At 43.3% G+C, this 13,086-nt stretch overlaps 1 protein-coding gene across 1 annotated transcript in view; it reads right to left on the bottom strand.

Annotated features, from left to right (window-relative positions):
- Positions 1-1,373: 1,373 nt before the first annotated feature.
- jade2 (jade family PHD finger 2) overlaps positions 1,374-13,086 on the bottom strand; it is a 148,958-nt gene continuing 137,245 nt past the window's right edge. Inside the window, exons 13-14 of the mRNA XM_028422559.1 lie at positions 9,958-10,103; positions 1,374-9,058 (exon numbers count right to left, since the gene is read on the bottom strand). Coding sequence (XP_028278360.1) covers positions 8,294-9,058; positions 9,958-10,103 — 911 coding nt within the window. The 3' untranslated portion in view covers positions 1,374-8,293. The remainder of the gene's footprint in view (positions 9,059-9,957; positions 10,104-13,086) is intronic.

Here is a 13,086-nt window from a genome sequence, read left to right on the forward strand (position 1 = left end):
TGGACTGGATTGGTCTGGACTGGATCAGATGGGATTGGGACTCCATCAGATGAAGTGGGAGTTTGAAAGTGGTTGGGGGTCGGGGGGGTGGGGTGGGGGTCAGAGTTGGTAGGGGATGAAGGAAACCAGACAGGTCTGGGTTTGGGTGGGGTTGGGCGGGGTTTTGGGTGGGATGCAGCCATCATTAAGGCAACACAAACAGCATGCAGATACAGTCACAGGAAACATCGTCATCATCGTCATATTGCTTTTCAAAGTCTCGCTTAAAACATCGAAATTGTACAAAAAGGAAGAAAATAGGTTTTTCGCACTAATGAAAAATACATTTTTTGATTTTTCCCTCCTACAAAGAAGATTCTAATACAAGAAAATAAATATAGCAAAAAAAAGCCAAAAAATAATTTAAAATAGCTCTTCTTTTTCATATATGTTCAATAGTTCTCTTTGCTATTAACAAATGGCACAACATTCTTTGAAACAAAGAATACAGAAGGATAAACTCCTGCAACATTCATATCATTGTATTGAAGAACCAATGCAGAGTGGAGGAGACATGACAGCAGAGATTCTAACACCTTTCATAAGGACAAATAAGACAGTAGGAGGAGAGAAAGCCTGTGTCCAGCTCTGCCTTTTCTTTTTCTTTTCTTTTTTTAAATGTGGATTGGCATTGAAATTGTGCCTAAATATAAACCAATAAGATGCAGAATGATGCCCAGTTATATTTAAAAAGAACGTCATGAGCGAGCAGAGAGAAGGGAGAGAAAAGGAGCTTCATCAATTTAACAAACAAAGACCTACTAAGTGCTTAAAGTTTAACAGTTTACTGTTCAGAAGTGCTTAAATGTTGCCAGAATTCAGGTCGTTTCTTGTTTCGTAACGTGTTTTTAAACCTGAGGGAGGAAACTTTACGAAACGCAGGTCAGAAGAGGGGCGAGCGAGAGTTTATGTGTGATTAATGAGAGTCAGAAAGTGCCCGCTCTGCACTGTAGAGATACTGAGGAAAAAAAAAGGAGAAGTGTGAAGACGTAAGACGCCAAATGAACAGAAAGTTAAGGAGGGCAGGGAGGACTGACAACGATAAAGAAAGGAGAGAGAGAGAGAGAGAGAGAGAGAGAGAGAGAGCGAGAGAGCAGTCCACAGTAAGCCAGCTGTTAGATCGGATTAATGTGTGATGATGTTGTCAGAAGGCTGTTTGGGCCAGTGGACCTGTCACCTTTCAATGTTTATCCGGCTCACTGTGCATATGTCTCAGGTGTGTTTCCAAATCATTACCATCTAAACATGGCTGCTCTCAGATTCACATCTTTTCTCACTGTTTGTTTACAAAACAGGATCAGTGAGAATTTGTCATTTTTTTAATGAATTTGAAGCATTTTTCTGCAACTTTCTGTTCATGTCCAAAGTTTGTCTCATCTTTCTGTTGGACACACTTTATATGAGACTTAAGAGGTGGGGGCGGGGAGGTGAACGACTCTATTTGTTGTTCTGCTTACAGTAGGTACACAAACATTTGTCTCTGAGAAGGAAGATAAGTGTGAGACGTATAAAGAAGTCAGATGACATAAATTACAGCAACAACAAGGTAGAAGTGGGAGGTGCGGACAGAAACACAACACAGAGGGCCTTTTTTTTAACCAATGATCCTATTTGTGTGATTTATCCAGATTACATTCACACATGCTGAAATCACTTTCTTCAGACTTCAACTTCAAATTAATGCTTCCAAACGTGGCTGTAGTTTTTCAGTGAGAGGCTGTATTTCCACCTCCATATGACTGCGGTGATGTATGCACGAGCCTCCAAGGAACATAATGGTGAAACCAGACAGAATAAACTGGTTCATATATTGTCACAGGGAGGAAGTGTAAAATTTTTTTCTTCTCCGGGTTTTAAAGTGAATATTTGTTAAAAAACATGTACAAAAAGGGACTCAAATCTGGCAACAGTTGGCCAAAAATAAGCAGAGTCTGGGAGTGTACATAGATAAATTACAAAAATGCAAAGCTGGTATTAAAAATCATGGCTCATCATGACATTTCAGGAATAAAGCTGGTGTTATTAAATACTTCCTTTCATCAGTAAATCCTTCAAAAAGACCTCAATACATTCTGACTTCCCTATTTGATTTTTTTTTTTTTTTGGTCTTCAAGGGACTTTTTGGAAGTTATGATTATGTCTTAAATTTGTTTCTTTATGGCCTTTTACTGTTGGCTGATGCCAGACAAATTTCTCATTCCATAAAAAAACTCCAATAAAAACAGACGAATGGTGAATATTAAAATGATTCTTTAGGAAAATTGAATTGTTTTCTGGGCCCTTCGTGCCCCTTTAATGTAATTTTTTACCCGTTTCTGTTTCTGCTTTCCTGCTTTTTTTGATTGTTACACTTTAGTGAGACTTGGTTGGAGAGTTGTGTGTAGAGAAAGACAGATGAGGAGGCACGAGGAGGGTGAGGAGGAGGGCCTGGTGTTGTTTATATTAGCTGCTTGTTAACTCCGGACAGGCTGCAAACAGAACGCAGGGGAAAGAACAAGTTGTACTCTTTCTGTCTTTCTCTGGCTACAGTTCAGTAAACGTCTCCCTTCTCTCCTTTTTTTTTTAACTCTCTTCAAGCCGGAGACTGCAATATTTTTCCCTCCTCACACGCGCCTGACATTATTTGTCCTTAAAGCTACAGATGTCCTTTTTTTTCTTTTTTAAATAAAATCATCCTATGCTTCAAAAAGCCACTTGAAAAAGCCATGAGGCTGATCACCGGAGGAGAGGGGGGGGGGGGCACAATGAGAGGGCTGAAGCAAGAAGAGGAGATTTTGCTGGTGGTGGGAAGAGGAGGAGGAGGAGAAGGATGAAGAAGCAGGATGATGGATGCAGAGTAAGGTGCACAGGTTGTTCAGACGGGAGCTTCAGTCTTAAAACATTTTGTGGAGCTGCTCTGCAGGCAGAATCTGGATTAAAGGTGGAGCCAACTGACCAAGGAAATCGAAATATACTCCTGAAGTGTAAAGTTTAAAAGTTGTTGAAAAGAAAATGGAGGAAAATACACTTTAAGAGGAAAATTTGTCCATTATTTAAATCACATTTAGTCTTAAATGCCACTCGAGCAGAAACTTCGGCTTGACTCCATCTGCAGCATCATCCACCATGCAGCTGCCTGACCCTCCTCATCATTAGTGGCAATCACAGTTTGTTACTGTCCATCACAGAGTCAAACAAAAGATGACATATCATCAGGAAAAGAAGCTAAAACTGTCAAATATTTGTATTTAACTGGAGTGGTTGTGACTGTCTGAGCTCCAGTAATGTGTGTTTCTTTGAATTTAACTTTAATTGAACTTGTTTCTGCCTCCACAGCAGCTCCAGCTTCTGTTCTGATCTGACTAAACCTCTGATCTGCGCGGTTGTGTCTGGGTTGTGGATGTTGAGACCTTGAAGCCATAACTTTGCTGTAACGGAGAAGGAGAGCAAAGCGCCAGTAAAAAACAGTGAAAGCAAATAATGAGTCAGCTTTCTAGTCTGATTCGAGCCACAGCGGCCAGCTAAGCGTTACCAAAAGAAAATAATAAAACTGCTTGCAAAGGCTTTTTCAAAACACGGAAAATGAAAATGTTTCTAGTAGTAGTAGTAGTAGTAGTAGTACTCGAACAGTATTATACATTATTGTAAATGTGTATAAGCTCCAGCTGTAGGTAGGCAGGCGGGCGGGTGGGTTTGCGGTAGGCTGTCGCAGGACAATAAAACAAGGACCGGACAACGCAACGGAGCAGATGCCGGATCAGTCGATATGAAGTGTAGACAGATCATCAAATATAATAAGTGATTTTCAGTCGTACAAACAAACGCCAACGTGCATCACCTGCAGCACAACAGTTATAATTGTGGCATAATGACAGGTATTCTATAGACGGTGGCCAGTCTTTGCTTCACGGATCCGACGGCAGCCTCAAACCACTTTGTAACTGAATGAAAAGAGCAACCACAGAGGAAGAGAGACATCATACGAACAGTGTCCTGATGTCCCTCTGGTTCCCCCTAAACCACCTCAGCACCGTCTTTAAAGTCCAACATTTTCCACACAAGTTATTTTTACTCCATAAAGTTGAGCACAAACTGAATTTACTAGCATTGTTGTTGCCGGCTGATCTTAAACAGCCTTTGTGCTAATAAAAAGCTAAACCAGTGACCTTTGACTGAGCTGAGGGGGCCCCAGAGGAACCCAGCCCTGCCGCTGCAGTGATGTCTTCCAACTGATTTTTGCAACAGAGTCGGTACAGTGAGCGGCAGCTGTGTGAGTTTTAGGCTGGATTCCAATTACCTGCAGCAATCTGTGCTGCTCTCTAACCAGCTCTTGTGGAATGCATCAGCGTGTGTAGGTGTGTTTCTGACCTGCCATTATGTGTTTGATGCCCGCGGCGCAGCGTTCTTGCCAACACCTGGAGGAGAGTTTTTTGCTCTCACACATGCACCTGCTCAGCAAACTTGTATATTTACCCATCAACACACATAATGGTCTTAACGAATGCACTCACAACGACAGTTTGGAGCAGAGGAACCAAACACTGATGCACAGCGTGACTCATTTCATAAAGTAAACCTAAAACTCTAATGCGGATCTCGTGTCATGTGGATATTCGACCTGACAGAGTTGCAAAATTCAGAGATCATCAGAGCACGTTTCGGGCTGTGAGCCAACACCCACACCAGCGTACCACACAGAGGACAGTGATGCTTTGAAGTTGTATTCTAGTGGATATTGATAAAAAAAAGAACCTGTCTACAGTATCTACGAAGCGGAAGGAGAGGGCATTGAAGCCACACTGTAAATATAGAATAATAACCAGTGTGTGTGCGTGCTAAGGCTGCACAGTATCAAAGAGAAAAAAAGAGCAAATTTTGTAATTATCAGCGTGGCAATCTGCTTGACAAAGTCCTGTGGTGCTGTTGTTGGGGGGGTTAAAATCGGACCGTGGAGAAAATGTGAGAGTTTTTTTTCCTTTGTGGGCACTGTGCAGCCTTAGCATCTGCTACAACATGTTAAGGCCGTACATGTGAGGCCTCGTCTAATACCACTGTCTACAACGTCAGGCTACTCTGAACATTGAATATTGAAACCAAGATTACATTTGTCTGTCTTCGCATACACATGAATGGTAACAATCACCGGGGCGGAGGATTCGTAATGATACGCCACAACATCCTCGCCTCTGAACACAAGCTTTTTGTTGCTGCTGTTGTTGTTGTTGTATGTGTTGTTGTGGTAAGTTGTAATAGCCAACGTAGAAGTTTAAAAAAAAAAAAAACAGTCCTGCACCTGTCCTGCAGCCAGGCAAACGTCGCACACTTTTTAACTTCTACGATGGCTACGCCTGAAGGACAAAGGAGACAGAGGCGCAGCGCTGTCACCGGTGATAATACTCTCCTGCTGTTAAGGGGGTGTTTCACTCTGAGTAAGCTCATGCTTCCTGATGCAGTCAGGACCACATATACATAAAAAACTAGTCATCTTATAACCCTGTTATACCAGCTCTGGTGTGTCTATCAGTGTGTGTGTGTGTGTGAGCTGTATGTTGCGAATAAGTTCAGCAGCATTTGGCTTTTTTTCTGATGGGTGTGTGTCTGTGTGTGTTTAACGGCCATCACCAGTGAACCCCCCTTGAATGCAGATCTGTTTGGGTTGGGCCGGTGGTGGTGCGGTAGAATCTAAAGCACCCCCGCCTGGATTTAGAGGAGGTGGGCGCTGCACCGCGGCACCGTGCCCGAGCCAGGTTAAGCCGAGCTGACCTGGACGCTGCTGGCAGAGTTGTCTGACACCTTATCTAACGTTCTTCGTGTAGAAATCCAGAAACGGAGCAGGTGTGTTTGTGTAGATAAGATGTAAATACGCTGCCTTGATACACAGATCTGTTCTTTGGCGTGGTCACTCCAGAGGACCAGTTAGAAACAAACAAAACAACAAAACAAAAAAACAGAGGAAGTAGAATGGACTTGCACCTCTTAAAAAAAAGTTTTTCAGACCTGGGTCAAGCAGCCTTTAAAAAAATCATGTGTGATGCTTTTATTTCACCCCAAGTTGGGTCCGGTTGGGTGGAGCTACAGGACTGTCTGACCTGTCCCAGCTCATCTGGAAAGAAGTTAAAATGAATTAATGACACCACTGGACCCAGGGCTGAAGGTCATACTGAGAGAAGGAGCATGCTCAGTAGTAGTCGTGTTGGAGATTAAACAGTGAAGCTCGCCAAATAAGGAAGTTCCTAGACATACACACATCACTTTATATATATATACTGTATATGATATAAAATATGTATATATATATATATATGTATCTATGTCTTACGTTGCTTTTTCCATACATTTTTTAACCTTTTATTCTTCTTTTTTAAAAGTTTTTTTAACCCCTGAGTATACCATGGACTGCTTTAAGTACAAAATACAACTTTCTAAGAGAACAACAAAAAGAGTCTTCTTTAAAAACAAATTTACAAACAACTCAATTTCAAGAACTTAAGAGCGCAGGCCTCTGAAGCTGATTATTATCATTATTACATTGTCATCATTCATCTAACAGGAGAACTGGTGCAAGCAGAGCCGTCAGTCAGCAGAGCTTGGCCACGTCAGCAGTGAACAGGCTCCAAAAAAACATGGCTTCTACTTTATTACGCTGAAATTATACACTGCATAGATGGTTAAATGTAGGACTGAATGTTTAATAAAAAGTGATTATTTGTGTCTTAACTTTCTTTCCTGTGTGAGAAATAAATCTGTTTTACAAGCTGGTGTCTCTAAGAGGTGGCGACGTGGCGCTCACAGCGTAACCTGGCCGATCTCTGATTGCTGACGGCTCTGGACTGCAGTGATGAAGTTGCGAGGGGTTTGGGTGGGGCGGTGGGTGGGTGGGTAGGGGTTGGACAGCAGGCAGCTCTTTGCACTGATGCGGTGGTGCCTCTGCTTTGCTGCAGAATCTTTGCTGATAAATGGCAAACGCTGCATTTACACCCTTGATTCAGGCACTACACAATAGTTAAGGTGACAAGGAGTCCAATGCTGTCGACGCTCCGATCCAGCAGGGATTTCCTTTTGGTTTGATTGTTACACATCCGATTGAGAAACGACTGATTGATCAACTCGATTGATTGATTGTTTGGTTGGTTGGTGGGAGTTAAGGGAGTGGAAGGGCCACAGGGCAAGCGACAGAAGGCACAGAGTTTCAACAACTATTTTCTCCAAGGATTTGGGCAGAAAAGGGGAAAAAAAACTCATACTCAGGAAGAATTTAAAAGCAGCTGACAAAAGTCAGATCAAAAATTCAAAAAAAAAAACAAAAAACGACTGTGATGTGAGCGAAGGGATTCACTTCGAGTATTTTGTGTGTCAGTATGTCTGTGTGTTGTGTATCTGTGTCTCTGTGTGTCAATCTGAATGAGCAACCAGGGCTGAGGTCAATCTATTTGCTATTCAAAAACTGGAAAAGCTCAATTTGTTTTTTGTTTTTTTTTTTTTTTTAAGTTTGTGAAAATAAATTTGAGAATGAAGGCTTCAGCGTGCATTTTGCAACAAATGTCAACAGGATGAAAATTGACCCCAACCCTGAATGAGCATCTATTATACACACACGACTGCTTACATTAACAGCTCTTATGACTAGCTATTTGTGCTTTTCAAGGCTGAATACATGTTGTCCCGTGTAACCCTCTGTACATGTTCAGACCAGCTCTGGTGTTTAATTGTTTTTTCCACTTAAAATAGTTTGAAGAAAAACTCACTGGATGCATCTCAGGCCATTAAAGACCAAGAATGAAGCATACCCTGAAACCAGCTTGAATAATAATAACGACAATAATAATAATGCCCCAAAGTGTTTGTTCCCAAATCTGGCAGATACCACAGACATGAGGCCAGAGCTGAGTTCTTCAACACCCAGAAACGAGTCTGAAATATACAAAAAAAAGGACTGAAGTTAATGTTTGTTTCCTATTTGTTGAATGTTATCGCTTCTTATGGTAAGCTAACAACAAACTGCGGTCCAGTGGAGAAGCTTTACTGTACGATAGGCAAACAGCTACATTCAAATTCCCCCACCCACCCGCCCCTACCCCAACCCTCCCCACCCCCCCCCAAACAAAGCAGGTTAACAGCTGCAGAGATTTTCCACTGATGGGTGTGACGGGGATTTGGTTGAACAAAGCCATCCAGCCATGATGACTGTTATACTGGGCACAGATGGGAAAACAATTAGCCAGCGAGAATCTGCTTGGATAACTGCGTGTATGTCCGTTTTGAGTCCTCAGTTCCTTTAGGACGCCAGCACGCTCCTTCTCAGCAGGTCCTCGTTCCCAGAATGCAACTGTGGCAGGCGGAGTTTGCGCCCCCTGGAGTGCGTGTCCGAATCGCTCTGCTCACCATCAGAGAAGTACCCGTCAGTCTCAGCAGTGTCCAACAAGGACATGTTTTTTCCTGCGAGTGGCAGGTCCATGGACTCCAGCCCCATCATGCCTCCACTGGTGCCCCTACCTCTTGATCTACCATGGCGGGACAAGCGGAGGCGCGGCGTTCCGCCACGAAGGATCGTGTCAGGCACCGTGACACCGGGGTTGGAGAAACCAGATCCAGCCCCTGATGCGACACCGTTCCCCATGTGGACGCTGTCCCATGGGCCGCGGTCCTCTGAGATGTGACAGGAATCCATTTTGGAGATGGGCGGCTGCGGCGGCGGGTCCCTGTGAGGGTCAGAGCTCCTGGTCTGGTGGTGATGTATGTGGTGGTGGTGATAGTGCACGGCCTTGGAGGAGCTCCTGGACCGTTCTCCTTTCCGGCCCACATGGCCAGACTTCTCCTCTGCCACACTCGTCCAGAGGCTCTTTGCGGTGGAGGGGCTGCTGGCGGCAGATGCAGCCGCTGCACACAGCGGCGTCTGATGCTGGGCGGGAGCGGCGGGCTGTCCACGAGCACGGGGCTTGCTGCTCCCTCGCGGTTTGCGGCCCAGCTGGGGTGTTTTCCAGGTGGACTGCATAGAGTTCTCCATCATAAGGTTCAGCAAGCTCTCTTCGCCCTGCAGGAGCTGAATGAGAGGACAAAAAGAGAGGAGGTGAGAGAGGAAAATTATTAGAGGAAAAGAGAGCGGAACAGGTTCAGGTTGAAAGTTGATCAATGCAACAATTATTCTTTGTGTTGCTTGGATGTTTTGCTTGTAATGTTTTGGAACAAAAACTCTCCACCCACAACCACCTACCCACATTTCTAACAGCTCAGCGGTGGAGGATGTGAGCAACTGATGTCACATTTTGTTGTCGAACACATAATCAAGCGACAAAGCTAATGAATCCTGATTTATTTTTATTTTTCTGTTGTTCCTGTCAAATCTCTAACTTCTGTTGTATTTCATGAATCCTGTAAAGAAGAGATCAGTAATCTGTCCTGTAATCTGAACTGTAATCTCAGACCTGAAGGCACTGATTACTTAATTTATTCGTGGATTTCTTTGTTTTTCAGGATATTGTCTTTCTGTTTTGAACTTATTTCTTGTTCCTCAGTACATCCACAAACACTGAAATGCACTCTGGTTAGAGCCTCCGGCCAATCAACACACACACACGGGACACATCCTGAGGACAGAGCAGCTCTGGTCTAATTATCAGCTGATCAATCCACAGCCAGTCTGTCTACTGATGTATTTTTAATAGAGTTTAGATGCATAACAATCAATAACTATAAATTCATTATTGCTTTTGGTCTATTAATGGGCTTTGTTGACACTGAATGTTCAGGTGAAGACAAGCTGTGAGTTTTGATTGATACTTAATGATGCTGCTCTGAGCAATTATTATGTAGCTGTGTGCTAATAGATGGATTTTGTCTGCACAATCCAACATAATTTATCATAACATGAGACAGCAGCTGAGGCATCATCATCATCATCATCATCATCATCCTCCAGGCCTCCTGCTGCCGAAGGCCTACCTGGTCAGAGAGCAGGCTGCCGCTCTTGTCCCGATGCTGGGCGCCCAGAGCCCACTGGCTCAGCATGTCGTCAGCGGTGATCTGAACCGACTGCGCGAGCCAGCTGTCAAACAAAGAGTTGTCCAATGGGAAGGACTTTGACAAACCTGAGGGAAGGAGAAAGGATATAAGCAAGAGAACAGGAGGAGAGAGCGGTGAAGTGAGCGGGTTCCTGCACATTTTTCATAAATAAGAAAACGCAAAGTTTCAAAGGAGTTGAACGGGATTGTCTCTGGAACTGAAAAATAAAAAGGGCAATAACAGCAAAGTCATGAAGGATTTTGGCATTTGTGTGAAACATCAATCCAGCAATTCAGTTAGGTAAAAGGCTGTCAGCAGTTCACTTAATGTAAAAAGTCACACTTTAAATTAAATAGGGATAATTAGGCTCAGAGTCTGAATGCATCCAAACAGGCACAGCTTCCGGTGTTGTGCACAATGGAGGAACATTTAAAGCTAAGATGGATGATGATGAACAGAATCAAAAATGTGACGTAATGTTTCCTCTCAGTGCTCAATAGAAGGCGCCTACTGTACATCTGTCAGAGAGAGAAAAACCCGTCTCTCCACAGTGACAGTCTGCAGAGATGTGCTCAAAATCCAAACATGCTGTTCCCTTCTCTTCATCAGGCTCAAGATATAAACCTGTTTTACAGCAGAAATTCTGTTTCCTGTCTCCGCTTCCAACACTGATTTCTCCACTTTCACAGGACAGTATGCAGTGTGTGCGTGTTTGTATGTGGGAGGCTGCAGACAATGCTCCCTGCTTTTAAGTGTTTGCATGTGTGCCTGTATAATTAGGAGATTTTCATGGCTCCTCTTCTATCATTGTGGGCTGTGAGAAGTGCTGCCAAAGCACTGTGTCTGTCTGCGGCAGTTTAGTCGTTGTTACTCTGAAACACACTCAGACAATCTCATACACATTGTGATGAAGACGGTGAAGATCAGGGAGGGTAACAGTCTTTCACTCCTCACATCTCTGCATCCTCTTAAACTGTAAAACCTGTGGTTATGAATCAAATTCATTTACATCTTGCAGTGTTACATTTTTACTGCTGCGTCATCACGTGGTGACTTCTGAGGCCGACACTGCAGTTCCTCGAATACCACTAAAGTGGATCCATCCCCATAGACCTCCAGACCTCATGATGACAGTACAGTAACAGGTGGAGGCTGTCACATAAGGCGGTCATAAGGCATCAGGGTATCCAGCCACAGCTCCACCTCCACCTCCAGAGTTACATGGACTCAAAATGGTGACTCAGCTTCAAAATTATTCTTCAGGAAGGAATGTTGTGTTATGTCTGAGCACCTCCACATTCTCTTCCCAATACCTGGAATAGTCACATTTCATGCACAAATCATCCACTTGTGATGTGATGTCACGTCATGTTTTTTCATGCACATGTACCCACATCATCCACTGTACGGTATAAAGTTTGAAAAGTCCATGTTACTCACAATGGACCTTCATCCTGAAGTCCTAGACTCACGTCCACACTTTGCAAAAGTGACTTTATTTTGATAAAGTGCTTCCCAACTGTTGCGACCGTCACTTCCATCTCATTTTCCAGACATTAGAAAAACAGGGTAAGGTTGTAGGTTGCTGTGCTGGCTGTCATGGAAACGATTTATGTCAGTCTGCATGAAGAAAATATACTGAAATCCAGCAGTTTTTTGGGCATGAAACAATTCAAACGTATGTAAATATTTCATGCTTTGGGATAAGACAGGGCTGCAAGGACATATATATACCATGGGAAGGACTGTGGACTCTAAAATCAGACAAGATATCAAGTGTATAGATAGAGATAAGTTAAAGCTTGTGGCAGATTCTGTAAAAAGAAGAGATGCTGTGACACTTCATGGTTGCTGTTGGCTGATGTGGTTCAATCTCTGGTGCTGTGTGGGTGCCTCTGTGTGACCAACACCATGCAGCATGTGTTACTCCCCACAGCCACCATCATCATCATCATCATTAAAACCAAAGTAGCACACAGTTATACAGCCATACATATGTTATCACATGTCTATAGTCATAATCTGTCTTGGCTGCAGGCAGCGGGAGCTCGCTCCTCTTGTGTGCTACCGATCAACAGCAGCTGAGTCATAATACAGCTCAGTGTTTCTTCATGAAGGTATTGGGCAGTAAAATGAAGAGTAGCAACCTTTCAGAGGCTCTATAAGGGAATGAATCATCTAGTGAATGAAAAATTAATTAAATTTAGCGTTCCTAGCCTGAAACATCAATTAACCTCTGAACAAGAACATATTCTCTCAAGGGAACATCAGCCTCTTAACAACCACAGTGCCCATATAATTTCCTACAATGCTGAGAACAACCTGCATACAAATATGCCATTAAAACTACCAGCAGTCTGCAGATTCTGATGCATTTTGTCTTCATTTTTTGGCCTCCTTGTAAATCATCACTGCCTATAATGATCTGCCAAGCAGGACAGCAGGAGGTGCTGTTAGGGTGCCTTTAACACCAGCAATCCAACACACACACACACACAGGCACAGTCACACACACACACACACACACACACACAGTGAGCTGGTTGTTTCCATGACGCAGCATGTCTCTGCAGGAATCGGCAGAGCTCTGAGGGAGGGAATAGGTGACGGAGGGGAAAAAAAAAAGAGACAGTGAAGAAGTGTGAAGACGACAGGGAGGGGTGATAGAGGAAATGAGAGGGAAGGAGCAGAGTTCAGACAGAGGAAGGTAGCAGAGAAACCAAAACATGACACTGTGGATTCTGCTGCTGTGTCCTAGTTTTATGTAAGCACAGAAAGACATAGGATTTGGCCAGGGAACAACCTCCCTTATTTATGTTCTGCTAATTCAGTATAATAACACTGTGAAATATTTAAATTAATTCACAAAAAATCAAATGTATTGTACATGATGTATAGACCTTTGTTGGTCTCATACGCACTGTGTGATGTCACTGATGGTATGTTTTGTCTGAAACTGTTCAACAGTACCTGTCGAGGCTTACAAAAGTAGTTTCCTGTCGAGGCTTACAAAAAGAAGCCTGTACCTTTTAAACCAGATGACTCCTCCTCTAGTATTAATAGGATGCT

The sequence above is a fragment of the Parambassis ranga genome, chromosome 14 (assembly GCF_900634625.1).
Source record: "Parambassis ranga chromosome 14, fParRan2.1, whole genome shotgun sequence".
Lineage (NCBI taxonomy): Eukaryota > Metazoa > Chordata > Actinopteri > Ambassidae > Parambassis > Parambassis ranga.